We start from the raw sequence: 23,780 nt of genomic DNA, 5'->3' as shown, positions 1-23,780 counted from the left end.
AATATGTATAATAGAATAAGGGACCTCATCCTAAAAATGTCAGTATTAAAACCAAGGACATTTTGGAAGCCCCACAGGAAGACTGTTTAAAACACTGCATTTTTCTTTAATTCATCAACATATGATGGTCACCTGTATTCAGTTGTCTGAAGTATCTTCTAGGCACAGCCAAGTAAAGTAATTTACACCAGTGTAATTAATGTACTGTGGCACATAACCAAACCAGAACATAACACTTTATAGCCCCAGTGCAAGGGGTGTGAATAACTATATTGGGGCAATGCAGTGGTTAGTCAGACCCTCTGAGGACAGTACTTACTGAATATGTTTCCACAGTTCTTCTTTAGCTTGTACGTCTGGGCTTCTCCTAGAAAGACCAAGGAAAACAACAAACGCAGAACTGTGAAAACCACCATCTGAGGTACTGCTGCTCAATAATAACTTTTAACAGCATACTCTGAACAAAGAAATTATGGCAAGTGTAATCCACTAGTGACTTCAATTTTAAAGTTTGTTATCTTGGGAAATGCATTAAACTTCACTGATTTATTGGAACTGAAAAGCATTTCTTGAACGAGAGGCTCTGAGTGAAATCACAATTTCTGTTCCACTACCCTTCAGCAAAAGTATGCACAAAATATTAATGACAGAACAAGTTCTCACTGCAAGGCAAAGCTGTGCCCAGCTACCGTTGTCCCCTTAGCCCCCAGCCACTGGCCCAGCTGAGGACAATGTGCTTTGGAATTACTCCTTTAAAAGGCCCTGAGAAACTTGGAGTGGCCCAGCAAGCCCTTTGCGGGCAGGAAGTGGGTTGGCTGGGCCAGCCAGACCAAGCCATCAGGAATCTCTGCTCATTCCCAGAGGGCAGCAGGAAAGAGGAGCCCTTGCTCAGCTCTGATCAGTCTAGCCTCAGGCTTTCGAGTGGTTTGCAAGTAAGGTTTCTTCTCAGTTCATTTATATTTTAACTTTGCGACATCTAGGACAAACACAACAACAGCAATTGCACACAAACACACAAATATTTTAGCAAGTATTTCATTCATGGATAAATTGCTTAGCCAAAACTGTAATTTTTCTGTTGCAGACACGGAGATTTAGTAATGAAAGCCTGAAATACATGCCTCATGTCTTCCAGCAATTACAGAAAATACTGTCTCCTAACTGGATTGTCCTTTCTTTTTCTATTTCATTTCAGGTTAGCACGAAACCACCACTGTTGCTGAAGTTACACCTAGAAATCACCAAAAACCATGCAGCTTAATGGATTAAATATACGCTTTACACAGTGGCAGGGACTACAGTATTAAGAGATCAGATCGCTCTTATCACTGGGATTATATAAATTCAGTGTGGACAGATAGACTGTTCCACATCCTCTGAGATGCAAAGGATGCAACTTTCAAAAGGATCAGCATGCCTAAATGCTCCCACAGAAGTCACAGTTTCATCAGCTAATATAGCTTTTTTCTTTTTTTTTTTCTAAATAAAAGGACCTATCATAGTCAAAGATGCTTTTGGAATGATATAATCCACAGATTTAAATGAAGATCAAGGAAGAGAGCAGAATTTTGCCTTTTAGTTAGTTGTAAAGTATCTATTAAATTGATTCTCCATTGCCCAGTGACAGAGCCGTATCAGAAATAATTCCAAACCATTCTCTATCACTAATTGTTTTACTATGTTTTTGTTTCACCATTATATGTTTGGCTTATTTCCAGACTTCAGTCTGGGAATAATGTTCAGGGACATCTGTATTTCAATAAATGTTTTACAGATGGCATAGAAGCAGATTATTTAGAGATGATAATTTTTTTAGATTTCACAGGTGCAGAAGTACTGGAAGATCCTAGTTTAATGCTGTAAAAATACCAGAGAGAGATAAAAAGGCAAGAAACAACTTCACATTTGTAATTCCCTAATGGGACTAATATGAACTAATCCATAACATAACATTCTCAGGCTTCATGCAGGTGATGGCCTTCCAGGCAGCATCGCGGAGCCACCACCCCCCGCCAACAAGTCCTCTCCTCTGTCAGAGCACTCTGCTGTTTGCTCCACCGGGCCAGGTCCTCATGAGGGCACCCGCAGCCATCAGGTGCAATAGCTACAGCCACGAGTAGCTTGTTCATGTTTACTTTAACGTATTTCATTTTCTCCGATTCTCACTTCTCCTCTTTCCTTCTCTCTCCTTGCATTTGCTTCTTTTTACTCCCCTTCTTACATCAGTTCACGTTATTTTTAACCCCCTGAGGCAGAAGCTTGGTATGCAGCGGTTTTTAACAGCCTTTTTCACTCCTCAACTTTGAATTGATTTCTGCTTCTATGCAACCCTCTGCTCACAAAATAGCAGCTGCAAACTCTGCAGTCACCCTGGGGCTGGGAAGATAGGCATCCTCTGCTGAGACTGCATAATCAGGCAGTGGGGAATGCAAAAGCTCCCTGAAAAGGTCAGCTTCTCCAGGGAGGCTTTGTAATGCTTACAAGCCCTAGTTTGCCTGAGGAAGGAAAGCCCCAAGGTCACTCCCAAAGCCAGGGTTCCCACAAAGCAGGGTATTGTGCATGCCACTAACCCATCTGATTAGCTCATTGCTTTTACTTATTCATGGAAACAGCAGTTCGGGATGTGGTCCCAGGACTCCCGGTGTCACCGAGCATGGCACACAGCCTCACCTGCAGTAAGAAATACTAACTCGGGGAGCAGCATGGGAAGACAGTGGTTAAATAAGAAGTTGCCTTCATCTCACCATTTTCTAGGAACTGTGCCTCCTGCTTTCTATGGCCAACTCTGGGTGTTTAATTCTGTGACCTCTCCCATCCTCTCCCTCCTCCTCTTCCACCCTGCAACTACATTAATAAGGGAACCACCGCTGTAAAATATCAGCAGAGCCACATATGGCATCTCATGAAAAAAAGCATGAAGGAAAGGTGCTATACACAGTCACTGCTCAGAGCAAACTGTTTTTAGGAATTTGTATCTTGACATTATCTATCTTCCACCAGTTTAAGAAGTGTTATGATATTGGGATAACTTCACAGCATTTATTCAAATTAACTCCCCACAAATGAATACCCAGAAATATAATACAACTAGTGTATCTTAATACAAGCATTTTTGCACCAAAGGCCCAATGGTGCTTCCTTTGAAGACAGCAGGAACACTATCACTCTAAAATGAAGAAAGGCTTATAAAAAGAGAGGCCTTGTTAAGGTGAAATGTAGCTATTGTAACTACTGAATAGGAAATTCATGTTTGTGAAGTTCTCAACAACACATAACAAGGAGATCCTTCCATTAAATCTTTAATGTCAGATCGCAATCCCTCTTTCACACTCTTTTCACTTTTTTATTGTGAATTGTATCAACATCCAGAGTTTGGACAGATAATATATATTCAGATTGTCCTATTGCAGTATCTGAATCATATTTTGAACAGATAATAGCTTCTGGACAATTTGTAAGCTAATCAGATTCTCTAACGCGCAAGAAACCTAATGGGAATTCACAGTAAGTGGTGAGCCTCCAGGTTTTTTTTTTTGTTATTATTTGGTTTTTACAAGCTCAAACAACCCTAGATGTTAATAAGGTCTACATTATTTTTTATGTCTGCATCTGCACCCTTATTAATAATTTGATTTGATTTCATGATTCACAAATGGTAAATTTAAATAGCCATGGAATTTTAATGGCCATTATTCTTAATTTAAAAAGCCCTTTGGCTATGCAGATGTTTTACTTGAACTCTTGAAAATAAACCCCATAGAACTAGAATTGGAAGCTTTCTATATTTGCTGTTTCCTTTAGAAGAAAGAAAGGTCAAATTCTTGTCAAATATTTTTATTCCCGAGACCAAGGAGAATCCCACCCCCCCACTCACCAACAGTGATTAATATCACTCATTATCAAACAAATGAAATGCAGTGTGCCAGACATGGTAACAAATATTTCAACCTTTACTTCAGGCTTCCAAGGTGAACCTCTAATTAAGCTGACAGCAATAAGTAACTTAATGTGAAAGACTTATTTGTATTATTAAAATGAAGGTTTTGTGTCAATTGTTAAATGTGCAAATTGACGTGACCATATGTCCAGATTTAAAAATAAAAATGACCATACCCTACATCCTAGGGATTTACTTGTTTCCCTTCTCTCTAACATGCATACAATCATGTAAGCAAACAGCTGAGCTGAACTAAACTAAATAAATGCTCCTATAACCTACTGCAGCTAGGGTTTATCCATCTTGTTTGATTTGACTGCTCAAACAGTTAAAAGCCTTTTACCAGACTTTTTTTTAAAGCACCTTTAAAGGAATTCACATTATCCTTTTCAGCTCATACTTGCATACATTCAGGGAGGCACACAAAAGTGAAGAGTATATTCATCACTATCACAATATGGGAGAGAAGAGAAATGAGGAGTTACCCAAATTTTTCAGGGTTTCCTCCTTTCTTTGCTTTCTCTAGGACCTTGCCTTGTTACAAAAGACACTACACCTACACGCCTTTTGCCAATAGTAATTTCAAAAAAATATAGTCCAGAATATCACTGTGCTGGCTAGTATTTTCTGGAGGGAAGATAAAATGAATTTTTTAAGTTGTTAGCCGCAAGAGGGAGCCTGTGCTGTCCAAGCAATAAAACTTACTTGGCACAAGGAGGGAAAAAACATTGGCTATAAATTTCATCTAGCCATGCACTCATAAACTGAGCGCATTTCCTAGTTTATAGCACTTTCTGTATATAGTACAAAACTGTAAATCAAACAATCTGTTATATTTGCGCCTTCAATACAAGCGAGTTTTAATATTGCTGGTTTTTAGTAGTGTATCATCCTACAATTACACCTAATAATATTTGACTTTTGTGCAGTTGAGAGTGAACAGGTCTGTACAAAGCCAGTAAAAGTAGAAATTCCAACATTTGGAATTTTAATAACAAATACTATTTCTCATAAAGGAAGTAAAATGGTGAGCTATGAAGGTGGAGACAAAAATGGGTTCTAACAACGTGGGTAACTATGAGAACAGAACTCCAGTGGATTTTAATACCGGAAACATCAATGCAGATTACAGTTTCAATAGGTAAGAATTAAATAGCCATATACTTAATATGGTGCACATTTTTAATATGCTTGCAGCTGATTTTCTCAGAAATGGGGCAAATAAATCTTTCCAATCACAAATAAGTGGTTTTTTTTAATATATTTTAAATTTAGCTATATCAACACAATCTTCTAAGAGACTGAACCTCCTCCTTCCTCCCCTCATCCTTCATTTAGAGGCTTATTGGGAATGGGGGGGCTGACAGTGAAAATTACTATTCCACTTCCCACTTAGCTATAATAAAATTTCACTGATTAAATCAGGGAGAATCATCCTTCCCTTCATGAGGCTAAGTATGTTCTTTGTATGAGGAACTAAAAAGGGACAAGCAGCATTCACTGCATTTTGCTCAAGGCAGCGATTTCTATCCCTTCTCCTTTTGTGTCCATGGGTCAATAAAAGCAGGAATCCTTGCTCTCCCCTAACACCATGCACGCACAGGAATGTCAGGAACCCCTGGGCACTTCTTCCTGCTCAGGAAATGCAGCAAAGCCAAAGTTCTTGAAGAGATTCAAATCTGCATCCTAGTATTTTGTTACAAATATTTCATTATTCTTTGTACTAAAATGCTTACTAAAGGAAAAAAATTTAGCAATTCAAGGCATTACAGTTTCTGTTAGTCAGTCTTAACATGGAAGATAAATTAAAAAAAAAAAGACATTGAAGAAAAGTAGCCATGTTAAGTGATTATACTGGGTTACAGTGATCACACATTAAGCCATAGGCTTCCGCGCTGGACAATTCATCTATTTTAGCAAGGCAGTGAGGGTGGGGATATAGTTTCAAAGACTGCTATTCTGCCTGGTCTCCCTGTGCCTCACAGCTGCTCTCCTGGCATTCTTCAACACATCGCCCGGCCCTGGCCCTGGGGCTCCCTGACACTGATACTGCGCTACGTGGTTTCTTGGGGGGCACATTAGGCTGGAAACAAATACAATCCAAAACAATGCGTCTAAACACCCAAAAACATGCCATTAAAAGAAACATAGTCATAATAAAATCAGTATTTTCATTCGTTTGAGAGAATTAATTTTAGATACTGACAGTTTCACCACGTGGGGAATGGCTATCAGTAGGAATGGCACTGCCTAGCAACATGGCCCTATCTTGGAAATCCTGACATGAGGACGTAATAAATCACTGACTGCTGCTTACAAATGGTAATTTGACATGGAGACTTCAGTAGCTGGGCTCATCTGGAACAACGCTGCAGAGATTATGCTGATTAAAGAAACGCACACACATTTCACAAAAATGCCTGCACCTCTCACACAAAACCAGAATGTTTTTGCAGAGATGCTGCACATAGTAGGGGCATCATTGTCCTCATTACAGAATTAAGGTTCAGTGAGCCACAAAACAGTCCAATACCTCATCCAAGGTGATGGTGTGAGTTACTGTCCAAATCTGTTACAGAGCCTATTCTGCATTACTTGTACCCTCAAATACAAACCACTATAGCAAAGGAGTTAGACCACAAAAAGACAAATCTGCCAGTGTGAGAATACGCCAAGTGAAAGCTGTTGTTCCTGGGCACCTGAGAGGAATAACTACACTGGAGATAGTCTAGTTTTCAAGTGAAAGTGGGCTAATTTTACGTACGATCGAGATCTGTGCCTGGATCGACGGTAGTTTGGATCTGCCTGGTTTTTCTCCTTTTGTCGCCGCAGCACGGCTTCCCACTGAGGAGCTGAGTCAACCATGTCATTCTCTTGCCGTAACCTGCAAAACAAGTAGCAGGACTTTAGTTCAAGGTCTCTGTCCCAGGACGTTCTGAGGAAAGAACGGGTATTTTTTTCCTTGCAGAATACCAGCTGCTATTATGCAATATTTTAACTTTTTATCTTCCTATATTTATAATGTCCATTAATGTTCCCAAAATATATTAAAACATAAGAACCTGTATCAAAAATAATTCAATTGATTTGTTATTTAGAAATAGCTAAGGACAAAGATGAATCAACTCTAAGCCAGTAAAAACAGGCCTACAACTTGAATTCAAATTGTCTTCTTGGCCCAAGCCAAACGGCTGGAATTTTTTCCTTACTCTATTTAGCTTTTCAAGTTCACCTCACCTACAGCAAGTAGAGGTCCAATATTGTGATACAAGGCTGCAACTTTTTCCAAACACGTTGTTGCAGCAGGCGCCTTCGTGGGACCTTGGGAAAATCCCCCAGGGACGCCTGAGCAGGCTCCCATTCAGAGGAAGTGCTCCCTTTGCCCTGAGCTGCGAAACAGCCCATGACACCTGCAGCCCCTGGCCCGGGCCGTGCACATTGCCCCGGGCACACAGCACCCTGTCATCATCACCTGTGTGCCGCCCTGCCCGCTGTGCCTCTGGCTCCTGTCTGCAGTTGTGCGGCTGTGCGCGGTGCCTCCTCGCCAGGCCTTGCTTGCCCCATCCTGAAACGCCTGAACAACTGCCCCCTCCACCCGAGGCTCAGCAACGCCTGCAGCCCTCCCTTTGGCCCAGGGAACACCCTGCTCGATCCAAAGGAGAGGGAAAAACCCACCACGAAGGCGTCAAAATCCACCTTCCAAAGAGACACAGATAATCTTGGCATTTTATTGATGTGACAGAGAGTGGCAAAAAACTGAGGGGGGAGAAAGCCACTGAAATCCAAGCCTCCCCAAAGCAGATCAGTGTAAAGCAAAAGAGCCAATCTCTGACAGGAAAACCTTCTCTTCCGAGGGTCGGATTAGCTAGTAACTACAGCAGTAGCTGAATTCAAGAGGCAGAAGGGAAGGTGAAATCCTCAATCCTGTAAATTATTTCATATCATTAAAAGATCCAAATTCTTTAGAACTAAGAGATTCCAATGTTAGGCTATTTTCAGATGGGATATGATTTGTTGTTTTTTTAAATAAATCCATGAATCCATCATCAGAGCGTAGTACAGATTAAAGCAAATGCCAAAATCCTATAAACTCGGCCTGTTCAACAGCAGACTGAGCTAATTCTGTAAAGCCACAACTAGCCAGAATGATCAACGTGCCACTGTTTGGCTATTCGAGACTCTACAGGAGCCTCTCAGTTTGGGGGATGCAGGTATGACTGTCATGATAAGATGCTAAGGTGGAACAAATGGCTGTGTTTGGTCACAGCCGTGAATTTAAAACCCAGCAAAAATTTAGAAACAACCCTGGAAAATATCACTCTAAGAGCAGGTTGTCTGGTATGACAGCGTGACTGGCATATTGAAGAAACCAGAGAGGCGTAATGAGAATGGGAAGACTGACAGGTAAAACAAACAAACCAACAGAGATAACTGGATTACAGCGGAGACTTTACTCCCTAGGAAATGCAAAGCGTGTTATTGTTATTGCTCTTCACTACCTCTCTGCCTTTCTAGCCGAGTTTGGAATTGTATCGGGCTAAACTGGCTAAGCAGGCCACCGCTATTCCTTTGATCAGATCTTCTCTCACATGCGTAATGAATTTTGAGCTGGATCCCCAACTACTGTAAACCCTCACCACTCTACCAAATGGCACCAAGCATCTAGAGTAGACTGCAGCATCAGGTTTTGATTTCTAAGCAAGTCTTTTTCAACCTGTAATCTGCTAGTGACATGGATTAACATAAGCTCCTATCTACAGATTTAACACAAGAACTCACACAGCAACAAGTAATGAATTATGATTTTCATCCTGAATAATCCAATTTGTGGAGACAGCAATCATCCCTCACATGGTATAAACAGTATCAACTGCCTTGCACATATGGCAGTCACTTAAACCTGCACAGAAAGAACGTGTAGGGCTGCCAGATCAGAACTACTGTGCTGGACGCTGCTTCTGCCCATCTGACGGTACCTTGCCCAGTCCCCCTCAAGGAATAGCACCTAACAGGTCAAGCAGACAGCTGTGCTCTGAAGGAGGCATTCGGATGCTGGCCATAAAATAACTGGGAACTACCCATGCTGAACAAAGGACCTGCACAACATGGAGGAGCACGACGTCCACGCTCCGGCACAGAGCACCTGAGATTCTGCACCTCCCCAACAAGCACTGGAAATTACACTTCTACGCTGACCACACACTTTGTCAACCTGCTTTTGATGAATGACCTCTCACTAAAGGAGTAAACACATCATTTCTGCTCTGGGCCATTCTACTAATGGAATCCTTTGGGGCTACGAGGGAACAAATTTGCAGTGATAACAGAAAAGTGCTCTTCTGCACAGCTAAAAGTCTCCCTGTTCTAAAGGTAAAGAAGGACAAAATTAAAGAAGAAATGACTTCAGAGAACATAATAGCTGGCAACAATATACACGGTTTCCAGCAAAATTCAGCTGGAACCAACAAAAATTCAAATTACATTGTTCAGTGTCATTTCAAGACCATTTTTTAAACAAAACATAGCAATAAATAAGAAAAAAACCCAAACATTATCAGTACCATTGGTATAAGATGGTTACAGTAAAGAAATCTTTGTTGATGCTGGGATAAGAGTGCATTAATAGATATGCCTCTGGTTAGACCACACTGATTCCATCATGCAGAGATTTTAAGTCTTCATTAGGTTCTTCTTTTAAATGTGCTTCACTGACTCTTTTGCCTTACACTGTCTCTAGAGGAGTCCATATTTTCATATCAGGTGCGTACAATCTTTAGATGATGACTGCACCTCACCCTGGACATTTGGGTTCAGTAACAGCGAGTTCAGCATACAGATGTATGTGGCTACCTTTAGACATTCCCCTCCTTAGATATGGAAGACTGAAGATGAAAAGAGTGCTACAGCAAAACCCTGCTCTTTGATAGGAACATAGGCAGGCAGTAGTGCTTTCCCCAAATCTGGGACCACTGTAAAATGAGATTTTATTTCTTTGAGGTTTATTTCCATTCTATTATACTACAGTATATTTCCCCTGCATAACTTCTTATGGAACTAAAATTTAAAAAATGGAAATTAAACCTTTAGTTGGTGAAACTCAAGATACTACAGTTTTTGCTTCTTGTAAAAAGTCACTGAAAAGTTTTAGCATTGGGTATTAAATGGGCAATGTCCTAGCTGTAGACAAGAGAAAGCAGAAATCTGAGCCAGAAATTTTGTAAAATTTCATACAGTTGAAATCAGACTTGCAGGTATTTCATTCTGCTTCTGCTTCAGTCCTCTACACATGCTCACATTGTAATCTCATTCTCCTTTTAGCATTTCTTTTCCCTCCTAAATAAATTTACATCAGTTTTATACATATGTTCACATATTTTTTTGAAAGAACTGATGTGAAAAAATCATTTAACTTTCAGACTTTCTCCATTTTTCAGCCTTCTCTGCCTATAAATTTTCTGCACTAGAACTTAGAGGTCTATTGTCCCCTACAGTGATTTCTTGCTATGTATCTCCCTGAGAGAGTTCTTAAACCAAGCAACACTGAGGACTTATCTGATTCCTGAAATCCCATTCAAAATATATTTGAGTGTGCAGCTACCACTTATTTACAGATGTGATGGATCTTCCAAGTATAACCAAGTGGAAGACTATTTTCCAGTACACACTGTCTACTACTTTAAGATATTTTTATCCATACAATAAATTTTGACCATAGCATTAAAAAAAGCAATTGTGTTTCTTCTATGATTGAAATATGCTCATCATAGGTTCTTTTTCAATTACTTATGAACATTTGCTCAGAATAAAATATTCATAAGATGAACTGAAAACTCAAAGGCTGACTGAGATTAAAAAAACAGTTTTGCTCCAGCCTTTTCCCACTGTTTTACCTTCAGAAGGTCACAACTGTGTTTCTGTTTTTCCCGACAGATTTGTTTTCATCTGATAATTACTTCACAGTGATCTCCTCTCATGTGAACAATATATTCTACTTTTCTGTGATCAGAATCAGATTCTTCTGGATAATGTGAGAATCAGGCATTTTATCCCAATCACAAACAGCACAACTTTGTGTCTGGTTGGGCCATGGGCCTGATTACAGTACTGGAAAATAAATTTGTATTAACCTACGCAACAGATAAAGCCTGAGTAATAGCTGTGCAAGCTTCCCTGTATTGTTGCATTTAACCCTGTTAGTACTGGCTCACCTCTTCTAACAAGAAAGCAATTCAAATGCCTGTGCCCATTCAGTGTGTTATATTCCTCCTGTGGCTGCTAACAAAATGCAGAAATTCATTATGACTGGTGGTTTTCATGCACCTGATGACAAGGAGCAAGTCTCAGATGTCCAGCTCATTTTGTGCTTGTTTACAGTAACACTGAAATGACTTTTGATCTGGTCTGTTTCAAGTGACCACCTAGGGGTAAGAAATTCTGCAACATTAACATTTTTTCATATATCTTACATTCCTGAAAATGTCAAACAATATAAAAACACCCACTAACCATATGAAGTCTTTTTTTTTTTTTTCTTTTTAACTTTAAGTACTTTGGCAGGAATTGAAGAAGGGTAGGTAAAGGTTCTTTTATTCTTCAAAAAATGATAAGCCCTACTTAATCCTTCTTACAATTCATTCCTTATATTGCAAGAAGCTCTTAAAAACATTCTTGTGGTCAGTCTCTAATTTCCTTCAGTTGCTTGTGTAGCTTTCTGAACGACAAGTTTCATGGGGAAAAAAAACTATTTACCTAGTGACCACTGAAACTAAACTCAGTATTTCATTCAAACTTCAGAGCTCTGACAGGAAAACAAATCTTTCACACACATTAGGTTATTGTATCCAAGTATCTTGCAAGACTCTGCTCTGATTTAAGTAAATTCAAAAGAAATCTCACGGCTCAGCTATGCTTCATAACAGCCTTTTCTGAATGTGGTGTTTGTTTTTTTTTTTAGCATCTCTACCTATTGCAAGTCACGTTTAAATTATTATTATACTACATACTTCTGTAGCACTTTACAAACAAGGCACATCCCACTGCTTTAAAATATCTAGCACATAACTATTTCCAAAAGCTTTGAAATATCTCAGAATCATTTATCACTCACAGCACTGCATGAGAAACAACAAGCAGTTATGGCAGCTTGTGCAGAGAGCTTTTCAGAAATCTGCATTAAACAATTCCTCTTTGTCAAATGACAGTTCTCCTATGTTTTGTTTATGCAATATGAAGCAATTCTATGGGCTTTAAAAAAATCAGTTTTAATAAACAACTCTAAAAATGTTGTTATCTCAACATGTGAAACAAAAGTAGCTGCTTTAAAGGAAAAATTTGCTACAATCAATCAGTTGTTATACCAGGCTTCTCTTGTCAGCAAGAAGTAAAATAAACATAAAAAAAAAAAAAAAAAAAACTCGCTAGCATTACTCAATATTAACTGCTGTTATCCTATTAAAAGCTGACACTGTACACATTTTGGGTTTAGGCCCACACTTCACATTTTGGAAAAAAAGAATATTTTCCAAAATTTAATATATGTATTTAAAAACAACAACGAGTTGTAGATCCCTTCACAAACACTGAGGATTCTTCTCAAAAGCTTATTTTCTGCTAGAATTTTACATATGAAATTTTTGAGGTGCTGAAGTACATGCTGTGAATATCATATTATCACCATTATCCATTTTATCTGCATTAGTATTTCAAGTCTCTTATAAATGTGTACCAGTATTTGATTTTACAATTCATTAATGAGCTCTTCCCAAACACGAGGATGACTGCACCCATCTATAGTGTTTATGTACTTTGGTAACTATTTACCTCAGGAGGACTGTATACAAGTAAAACGTTAGGTGTTTTTTTTATTGCTGTTTTTTTAGCAGAGCTATCACAGAAGAGCCCATGCTCCATCTGTTTTTCTATGTCTAAAATACAGAATGGTCACCTGTTTCTCTTCTTCCGGTGTTCTCTGTTAGAATTTTCTGATTCACTGCCACTGCTGGTGTTACAACGAGACCGAGATCTGCAGAGGAGAAAAGCAATGTAGTTCAGGAACTAGGCATACAAATCATATTTTAGTTCATCTCTCTCTCAAGATCAATTTATCTATTAATACCTTACAACTTACAAAACAGAAATGAGAAGTGCTCATTGCCACTAGTTTTCTACTGTTACAGCGTTACAGAAGTACCAAAATTCTAAAGGAATGAACAATATTGAGAAGATGTTATTAGGAAAATCAGGATTAAGGAAGAGTTTAGAGGGCTTGTCTAAACCTGAGAGTCTTATTGTCTTTTTCTCATTAATTAATTAAGAATAACTGCTTTAAAGGTACTGCACCCAGAAAGCACTTTCAGGAGAGTGCTGTTTTCCTTTTGAATCATTGCACTGTGTTTGTATTTTTTCATTTAAGCTCTCAGCATTCTTTGCGCATATGCCACAGTGAAACATTGCTTTGAAATGTGAAATGTTTTGCCTTTAAACTGTATGCATTCTGCCATTTTTCTTATTCCATACAGTGGGACATCCAACAGAAGCTACACAGTAATTTTGGCATTGGCAAGCAAACTAAAATGTTCACCACATCTCTCTTTTTCTATTTACTTCAGCTTCCATCTGGCTTCTGCAAGTTCCTGTCATTTTCCAAGTGTCAGGCGGTATGGAGGAAATACCACCAAACACTGTGATTCTGCTTGTCTTCATAAATAGAGAAAGGCTGAGGTGCACAGGCTGGCAGATGCATCAGCACAGCTTTGAGATGACTCGAGGCAGAGCTACAGAGATGGTGCATCATGTGAGGGAAAGGGAAATAAAGCACTGCCTCCTATATCACCTCTGATTGCGAAACTTCAAATGGAAAGGTGACATTTATGGCTCTGACTATTTATTACTGAAACAGACTAGTGGAACAAGCTGATGCAAAAGTAGAGAGACAACACTAACAGCTGAACTTCAAGAAGAAAGTATCACCATCTTTATAACTGTTAGGAGAATTTATCCTGGAGCTGGAGTCACGGGGATATGCCTACCTACAGGCAAGCTCCTGTCAGCATGGAGAAGTGCTTGGCAACTACTAGCTAAAAGCTTTAAATCCCTGATTGCCACTGATCGACATTTTGGAGCAGACAGACCAGCTGTCAGCGCTTTGGTTCTAGAAACCAGGATTTTGTTACTGTACTGCTGCGCTAGATCCTAAAAAAATGGCACCATATGAGAGGATCACTGGGGTTAATAAAAACTGTTTTGGACTGTTCTTCACCTAGTGTGATGATGGTCTCAGAATGCCTCAAAAGAAAGATACATTTCTCTGCATTTTGCTGCAATGGAAAGTAAAAGTTTTGCTCTGAGGTCTCTGGATATGAAATAAGAAAGAAAAGGAGATGACTCCTGTTGCCACTGACAGAGACGCAGATGATCTTATTCCTCCTGGCTTTTTCTTTTCTTTGATGAGCCACTTGGGTAAGAGAGCAGACTTGTTAAACTACCCCTCAGATAAGCTGAAGAGTGAAGGCTGCTCATCAGGAGTTGGTAACAGGTAAGTGGAAGTGTTTCATGCCAAGGCTGGATGCTCCTGAGGAGCACCTGCTCACCACGTGGTCTGACCGCTCAGGAAGAAGAGCTCAAAGGGCGAGGAGGAAGACAGGAGAGATTACCTAGGAAACACAGTAGCTAAAGCACTGACCTCCTCAGTGTCATAACGCGTCAGGGACACATCATTCTAGCCTCTGCCTTGAAAACTAAGACACTGTTATAGGCGTCCTTCTGTCAGAGCTGACAGGCTCGTGAATCTGCCCCTATAGCTGTGAAGTATGGTAAAGTTTTGTAAAATTGCCGTGTCATTGAATGCCTCAGAGTCTATGGAATCAAAAGCTCAGAAAGGAGGCTGGTCTCACCTCTCTCCCAAGCTAGGGACAACGGGAAATCATTCACTCAAACACTTCCCATTCAAACAGAAGTATTTTAGAATAACAGGACAACCAAAGCCTAGGAAACTAGAGTTCAACCCAGCTTGTCTGCAAGGATAAGGCTTGTAAAAGCAAAATTTATCCAGAAGAGAAGCAGAACCCTTCCTACCTCCCCACCCATGAATTTTACATGTTAAAACCACTAAGAGGCTCAAGATAGCCAGTTTCCCAGGTAAAAATGGATATTTCTGGGTGAAGCTGAAAGTGTGGATAAGAGAGATGTACGTTTCTAAAGAAAAATGTTATTGCAAAGGAAGAAGCAGGAACAAAAGACAGTGTCCAAAAGACACTGGCTCAAGTGTGTTCAAATAGTTCAGAGAGCAATGAATGCCCTAGAACTGCAGCAGACCTTATATGCTCCGAATCTTATCGGTTGTCCAATAAAATATTATTATTTCCTACAAATCTCAACTCTCCACATTCCTAGGTCATCAGAGCAACACTGTTCTTTCACATTTCTTGTGATTTCAAGTATTAATTCCCAAAAGCATCAAAAAGCATACTGTGGCAGGAAAACTGCAAGATAAAAATCCTAATTTGCTCAAATTCAAGATAACTCCTTTTCTAGCTTTTCAGGAATGAAAATCTAATCCATCTTTTGAACTGTACAACAAATTAACTTGTGTTCCCTGTCAGGAAAGCACCTGCAGAGAGAGAGCAGGGCTGCTGAGCTGTCAGCTGAGTGGCAGCTACTCTGTTAGCTGTCATTATATATGCTTTCACCACATATTAAACATCAGCTTTTACTGAACTGAATAAAATACTAAAAATGGAAATAAAGGCAATTTCCTAAATCAAGTGCAGGAACATATGGGATTATCCTGATCTCTGACCATTACATCTTTTCATCCTTTTTTCTCATCCTTTCCTGGTCATGCAACATATTTGAGATACTGAGGATGGTGCCCCTGTATGGTCTGCCACAAGGAGCAGGAAGGAAGGCACTGCCAGTTAGGCAAGAGAGGCAGAACATACACAGCCCACAAGGGGACTATGGGCCTGGGAGGTTGCAGGATTTGGTATTTCAGAGAACCAACTGACATAGGGTTCATATTCTGGTACAGCCCTTTTCTGATTAAAATGAAAGGAGGGTAGCCAAATTGTGAGGAGGTGAAGAAAGTCAAGAAAGTCTATTCCATCATACAATTCTGGTGTCTGGAACAAACACGCACATTTGTAATGTAATATAGCAGACAGAGCTTTCGGGAAGAGGTCCCTCCTGAGTCCTGAGGTTTTCCACTTGAGATGTCTAACTAAATCCTCTCTGCTTTATTTTCTGGTCATCCACTACGGGACTATCAAAGACAAAGCGTAATGGCAATATCCTTCAAAAAGTTACTCTTTTGTCTTACAATAGGTGCAAAGTATGTGAGCTTTCTCCCTGACTTCCTGTGATTGTCCCTGAGATTTCTATAACTGTGCCAGAGCTCCTTTCCTGCACCGCAGCAGTGAATCAGATCCTGGGAGTGTTTCCTCTCCTTCACAAGATTCAACAGACTCTGACACCAAAATGAACTGCACTGTCTCAACAGAACTGCAAAGTCAGAGCAGTCAGATGTGATACTAAAGAACTCCAGAAAAAAGAATTTGTCAAAAGTTGAGTTGTGAAAGTGCATACCTAATCGCACACCAGCATTTTATTTGGAAGTGTGACATCCAGTCAAGACCGCACAGGAAAAAAACAAGTTTAAAAAAAATGCAGCAAAAATGTGTAAGACAGTGAGAAGACTGTAAGAAGCTGAATCAGAATAGATATGCCTCTATACCCACACCTTTTTGCAGGACAATTCATCTCAAATATCAATTTACTCACTTTCAAAACAGGTTAATTAAAGTAGAATGACAGGTTAGAGAAGTCAGAACAAAATCTTCGGTCCTGCAGATGTAAAACCCAAAACCTCCAACCTCGGGAATTGACTTTCAAGTTGCAGACAAGCCTTCAGGAAGCTTCCACAAACTACTTTTAGCATGGTGTAGTAACAATGTGTACCTTTTATGAATTTGTGCTGTGATGAGGTTACACTATAGAGCATTTTAGCAAAAGTATGGCAGGAAAGAAAAACATTTATGGGTAGAACACAAAAAGCCTTTTAAACATTCAAGAGGATGAGGGAGGAGGGAAGGAAGGGAGGGAATGCAGGGAACTAAAATATGATCAGTACCTTAGTTATCATTTCATCACTGCTATAGATTATATATTTACCTTCTCCTTTGCTTTAAATCTGAATCTTCGCCACTGTTTTGGGCTTTCCTATGACATTAAGGAAGTTTTAATGAAATACCATTGGGTCACTTAACACGAATACAAAAAAGCACCCATCTTTTCCAACAAAACCTTCACAGAGGTTTTTTTTAGTAGGATTTAAGGTAGAAAAAAAGGGGCATGTGCTTGTTTTAAACTTTGAAGGCCACCTCTACAATAACCTGCAAAGGCATGATCCCATTCAAGCTCTCATTGCAAACCGCTGACTTGCAAGGTCTAGCACAGTAAGCAGGCATTTAGAGCTTCCTACTGTTTCCAGCATAGCAATGCCAGATATTTTTCTTTTAATTCCAGTAAGGAGCACATAAACAACATGGCTATTGTTATTAAACAGATGAAAAAGGAAAGTGCATGAATCAAACCTGAGATTCAGGAAGACATAATTAGGTTAGTACCTACTTGTTATTGTCAGTCTTCACAGTCTTACATACAAGATAAGACTTTCAAAAATACTTTGGTGGTGTGGTGACCCAAGAGAAAACTTGTTATTGGCATGACCACCTGTCTACCTAGTAGATGAGCTAAATGCAAATCCCAGACGACAAACACTCTGCATCTCAAAAAATCCCCTCCTGCATTGTACACAAACATTATCCTTTTCATGATACAAGATGGCTTTTGCACTGCACATCTATATTCCTTTGTTTCTGCAAAGCCCAGCAAGTCCTTCTGACAACCAAGCTAGAAATGATTCAGAAAATCCATCTCAGGAAACACATTGCTATTAACACTCGTAAGTGCTATGTGCAGTAGAGTAAATCAACATTGCTGCATTGACTCAAAGAGAGCTACAATAATTTACCTTAACTCAGGCATGAGATCACTAAGCAGATTCCATGGATGAGTTTCTTCATTCTTGTTCTAGACTGCTAATGGCAGATAAAAGGTCTGGAGCAGCTCAGAAAACAAATATAAAAGCTCCATATCTATCTAGGAGAAGATTTCCTCATCAATACAGCTGTATCTCCAAAGATCCCTCTGCAAACCCTGGCTCTGAGGGTTGAACAAGGAACGGCATCAGAGATGTCAGAAGGAAGTTTAACTCAAGTGTGCTGGCTCATAAGGCAGCCCTAGAAGACCGCTATAAATACGGTAGAGTGGCTATGCTTGTCTATACTTCACTGCAAACCATAGCACTGGGGTACCTTAGCTAGCTCAGATGATGAAAGCAACTTCTCAGCAAGGCAAATCGTCCCAGGTAGGATGTAGTCCCTCAAAACTACAACACTTCAGGACCTGAACTGTCCCTGTAATTTGCATTTTGGCCATACTCCAGAAGATGCAGCACAGAATCTCCATCCATGTCATTTTACTACTTTAAGTTACTCAATTCAGCACATACTCATTAAAAACACGTTAAGTAATCGTAGTTGTATTTTTACTGGCATACTCTCTAATGTAAAGTAATTCACACATGGGACTGTTGAAGACAGTTTAATGGCTCACACGTTTATTCTTTGCTGTACTTAAAGCAAAGCAATGTACTTAAAGCACAATACTGTTCTGTATCAGAGGCTCATTGTCAAGCAAGCAACCTCAATCCTCTACTTTACAAGGGAAGAATAGCTGCAGCAACTAAAAGACCCAGCTGTGTCTCCAAGAGCCCTGACTGAACGCAGAGCATGCAGCACCACAAGATTTCTACCTAAGAAGCAGCTAACGCTGACTAGCCTCAGTGCTCTTACCTCCTCCGGACTGGCTGCCCAGATTCATTCTCACTGCCACCTGACGGGTTCCATCGCCGAGAATAAGGAAACTTTGGTGATTTATTGCGGTCACTGGGAGAATTATACAGCCCACTGGAGTTAAAAAGAAAGAGCAAACAACTGACCTTTAAAACTTCCAGGAAAGTTAAGTCAGCCAACCCACGTTCAGTCTACAAAAACAATGAGAAGGGACACACATGCATGCACACACACACATATGTGTATACACATATATATATTCAGTTATATGTCTGTGTGTGCGCACGTGCGCACGCGCTATATAAATACAGGTGGTACTGCTTTCCAGGAATAAATATTTTACATTTAACCTTGAAAACATAGGAGAGAGTCTGCACAGCACTGACACCACAGCGCTAAACTTACAAAATGTGCAACCAAGCATATGAGTGTTTCTTTCAGCATAATAACATTTTTGTACTTTAGAACAATTTATGCAACTGAGAGCTAGCCATTCAAATGCACCTATATTCTTTATATACTTTCTCCATGAATAGAGGCATTAAAACAGTGTTAATATCCTGAAGTGTCTCTTTACCACAAAGCTAACACTCACGATCCTGAAACAATTTTACCTTTAGCTCTCTACTGTTCATCCGTACAATCTTCTACCATTGGCATGGAGGTGTTTCAAGCTTCAGGTTATGTACTTAAGCCTGGGTGGGACCCAAGGCTGTAACAGAGTTAGATGTAGACTGTACTGCTGGTTACAAAATGCTTGTATGGATTGTCCTGTAGTGCCTTCCTACCGAAATGTAAGAAAATCTTCCGAGAGTTTACTAGAGCCTGTGACAGAGTACAAATTATTCCAAGATGGTTCAGTGATGCAATAGCAGTACCACAATTTTTTGGATGAAGTATGCTAAACTCAACAACACATCTTCATCTAATGTTACTTAGCCCTTTTCACGACAGCTATGGGGTAAAGACAATATTCTCACCAAATTCCAGTTATTTGTTTCTGCTTTCCTAAAACCATCTAGTCTTTAAATTAGATAAATTGTTCTTCACCTCCTTGAACAGACTGCTCATGACAACACTGCTCTGTTCAGCTAAAAAGCTGCCACAGTTCATCTCAAAGCAAATGCACTTCAGAATTAGAAAATCTTTATTAAAAGCTGTGAAATCCTCTGTGCAGCATACAATCTTCTTATGTGTCCAAAGCTGCATAGTCCTTTAGAATAGGATTTGCAAAAATTCAGTCTTTCTGTACCTTGGCTGTTAGCATATAAATTTCCTTCTATTCTGAGAACTATTTCAACTCTGAAGCTGTAATGTGACAAGCTGACATTGCTGCTTCTTTAAACATCACAAAAAAACCATCTACCCTAGTGAGAGAATATTGACACACTGCTTTGTTTTTATTCTGAAAACTCTTGATATTTACAATAGGACCAAACAGAGTAAATTATCATGGTGCCCATAAAGATATAGGAACTTTAGCAAAAAATGCCAGGTGACACACTTGTGTAGACCTGAATCATCACAGAAAAGTAGGATCATACTGAAACACACCAGTGATGCCATCTATCTAATTCAGTGGCCCATTTCCAACAGTGACCATAAGCAACCACTTACAGAAAAGAAAGAAGGTAAATGTGTATGACAGTTCCCCCAATACTCTCTCAGTCCCCAGCTGTTTCCAGCTCAGAGGACTTCCTCATCCACATGTTGCTCATCTGTGTTTAGGAGCCCTCAGTGCATTTCTCTTCTATGTACTGGCCCTATCTTGCTCAGGCACTCATTAACTTTGAGCATCCCTTCTAAAGGAGCACAACAGGTCTCCTGCTCACTGGGAGTCACTACTCCTTTTGAGTGCTTTTAAACTGCTCCTACCTACCTTCATCTGACACTCCCAAGTTCCTACACTGAAAAAATACACAAATTCTTGATCTCTATCCCCTTTCTCTATACTGTTCATGATTTTCTAGACCTCTATCACATTCCCTGAAATTGTCTCTTTTCTAGACTGAAGAGTTCTGGCCTACACAATTATTCCTTGTGCATATTTCCTCAACAGTCATTCATACCTGTGATCACCCTTACTGTCTCTCTCAAAGCCTTTTCCAGCTTTATTCTAACCATTCTGGGATAAGGACATCAGAACTGCACTTATTATCCAAGGAGCAAATACGTGATCCACAAATTTATATAATGGCATAATGCTGTTCTCTTGCTTTCTTCTCTATACCTTTCCTAATAATTGCTAAAAAAAAATTTTCATAAAGCTATCCACCAAAATCCCCAAATCCCAGTCCTAAATGGTAATGGCCATCCACGGCACCTCATTTCACTTGGGAATCCAGGATTATTCTCCCACTCCATGCCTCACTTCACATTTAGTGACTCAGAATGTCATCTATCATTTAGTGACTAGTCACTCTGTCTCTAAGGATTTTCTGCCACTCTTCACAGACACCTTTCATTCTTGATATCCTAAATAATTTTGTGTCATCATCAAGCCTTCTCACCCTTCTTTCCCACTCTTTTACAGATTTGCTGAATAGCTGAGATCCAAGCACAGATCTCTGTAGAACGCCACTGCTGACTCCCATCCAGTGATCACTTCCTCCTGCCCTCTCTTTCCAAATTTTTAGCTGATTGTTTATCCACACCAGTTATGACAGATTTATGACCCTGCTAATATATTAATATATTCTTACCAATCTCCTTCACCTTATTGCCAAGGCATGATATTTACCACTGCATGATACCTAAGACACCATGCCTTGCCTTACCTCTGTGGGCTGTTTTCCTCCCACGGTGCACTTGTTTTACTTCTTTGGGTTTCTGGACTGTTTTCATTTTTCATCTTTTTAAAGCTAAATAAAAGTACAGATATGTTTTTTAAAACCTATATTGTACAGACCATCTTTTCTCCCCCCTCCCAACCTCTTAAAGAATTGCTCTTAGAGGTATGCAGTCATTAGAGAGACCCACCCTGGCATACAGCTATTTGCTGGCTATGTGAAAGAAGGCAAACAGCTGCTATGTTAACTAATCTCACCTAGAAAGAGAGACTGGAAGAAAAAAACATAACTTGAAAATCAGCTCTGCAGTCTCATAATTATGGCTGCACCGAGTCCAAAAAAAATCAGTCTGGTCTCAGAATGGATGAGAACAGATGCTTAAGCAGAAAGTCTAAGAATAGGGCAAATATACAGGATGCCCTCCCAGCTTTCCACAACATGCAGTTAATGAATTACTGAACCAGAGGCCTTACCTGCCACCACTCCTCTTTTTTTTTTTTTTAAAACAGAGTTCTTGATGGAACTTTATTCCATGAATTTATATAAACACTTTTTGAACATATTTTTATTCTTTCTCACACTGTCAGGTTTTACAGCTCTCACCCCACTAATGCACCCAGATAGCCTGCTCGCTGCCACTCCAAGCACTGGATGGTGGCCTCTCGCTGGAGCAGCCTTTTTGCCTCTTTCTCTCTCCAATGGCTAGTCATGCTTTTCCTGCACTGTCATATCTAGTGCTCACTCACAAGATGAACAAGCAGTTCACTCAATACAAAACTAGATAGCCTTATTAGTTTCCACTAATCTCTTCAAGAAGTATTACTGACAGCATCCCACTACAAACATTAATGCTACAGATGCTTCCCAAGTGCAACTTAAACAGCAAAAAAGGCTTTTACAGATGCTTATAGAGAGGGGGACATAAGCCAGAATTCTTTGCTCAGAGCAAGAGGCGACAGACTCAGCTTTATGAAGGAATAGTGGCTACTTAGCTCACTAATCCACTTTTAACCTCAGCCTTTGGTTACTACAGGTCACTGAGTTAATCATTTAATTCTTACACAGTGAACAAAATGCTAAGATACAGTAGGTCAGCGGGAAAAGAAATTAGAGCCCACTTTACCAGGTAAATCATTTTCTTAATATTGTACCCATTAATTATTGACTCATATGTGCACAGAATCTATTTCCCAGCCTCAAAAACATAAACTTACTGCAGACTCAGCAAGTTACTAGGGCAAAAGTTTCTGCCCCGTACTAGAGAAAATAACTGTTTTTCCACAGCATAAACTACTGAGATTATGCTTTCAAATCTTAAAAAAAAAGAGAGAGGCAGAGAAATAATCCTGGGAGGTGAATTAACTGCATTAGATTCCTAAGTCATTACTCATTCAGAGCAGACACACACTTAACAGCTAGAGAGCTAGAGCATGGCAGCTCTTCAGATACTGGCATTATCTCCAGGAATGCAATTGCAAAAGAGAGAGAGTTCATTCAGAGTATTTGAAAAGGCTGCAATCTGAATTTCACGGGAGATTACTGGGGATTTTTTTCTGTTTGCCTTGATTTTTTACCATTTATGCAGAAATGACCAAAGAGATATCTCAGCAGTTAAGTTACAAAAACTCGGGTCATAAGAGCTGCTAAAAGGTGCTTTGTAAGAACGACGGGCAAGTAATGCAAGAATTAATGTGGAATAAACTATCAAACTGTAAATGCCTCACAAAGGGTGTGTGCTGTCTGGCAGGTATACTAAGTTTGGTGAACCTGGCAAATGTTTTACACATGCAGACACAGACAAGAAGAAAAACAAACCCAGGAAACTAAAAAATAAATTATTTCATGTATAAACATAGAGATATTTCTTTTTTTGGTGCATTTTCCATGAAGATAAATATCCGGAATACAGAGTGGTAATAGGTCATATTTCTTAATAGAAAATGTGCAAGAAAAACAACTTCCTTTTTTTTTTTTAGTTTAAAAGTGACTAACACTATTTAAAAACATGCATCAGTGAGAATCTGCCTGAGAATTATTTTTAAAATGTGAAGTTAAAAACTAAACTCAGACACTTTGAAACTGCCATGTTGAAAGCCCTTTATTCTGTTCCCTGATCTACAACCTGCCTATCCACTTGTTTCA

General features: G+C 39.6%; 1 protein-coding gene across 1 annotated transcript in view; it reads right to left on the bottom strand.

Annotated features, from left to right (window-relative positions):
- Window positions 1-23,780, bottom strand: part of EPB41L4A (erythrocyte membrane protein band 4.1 like 4A) — a 134,081-nt gene that overhangs the window by 5,686 nt on the left and 104,615 nt on the right. Inside the window, exons 14-19 of the mRNA XM_067315419.1 lie at window positions 21,627-21,710; window positions 18,850-18,963; window positions 17,105-17,152; window positions 12,882-12,959; window positions 6,702-6,821; window positions 320-367 (exon numbers count right to left, since the gene is read on the bottom strand). Coding sequence (XP_067171520.1) covers window positions 320-367; window positions 6,702-6,821; window positions 12,882-12,959; window positions 17,105-17,152; window positions 18,850-18,963; window positions 21,627-21,710 — 492 coding nt within the window. The remainder of the gene's footprint in view (window positions 1-319; window positions 368-6,701; window positions 6,822-12,881; window positions 12,960-17,104; window positions 17,153-18,849; window positions 18,964-21,626; window positions 21,711-23,780) is intronic.

The sequence above is a fragment of the Apteryx mantelli genome, chromosome Z (genome assembly GCF_036417845.1).
Source record: "Apteryx mantelli isolate bAptMan1 chromosome Z, bAptMan1.hap1, whole genome shotgun sequence".
NCBI classification, from domain to species: domain Eukaryota; kingdom Metazoa; phylum Chordata; class Aves; order Apterygiformes; family Apterygidae; genus Apteryx; species Apteryx mantelli.
Note: the sequence above shows the minus strand (reverse complement) of the source record. Positions and strands in the feature narration are given on the sequence as shown.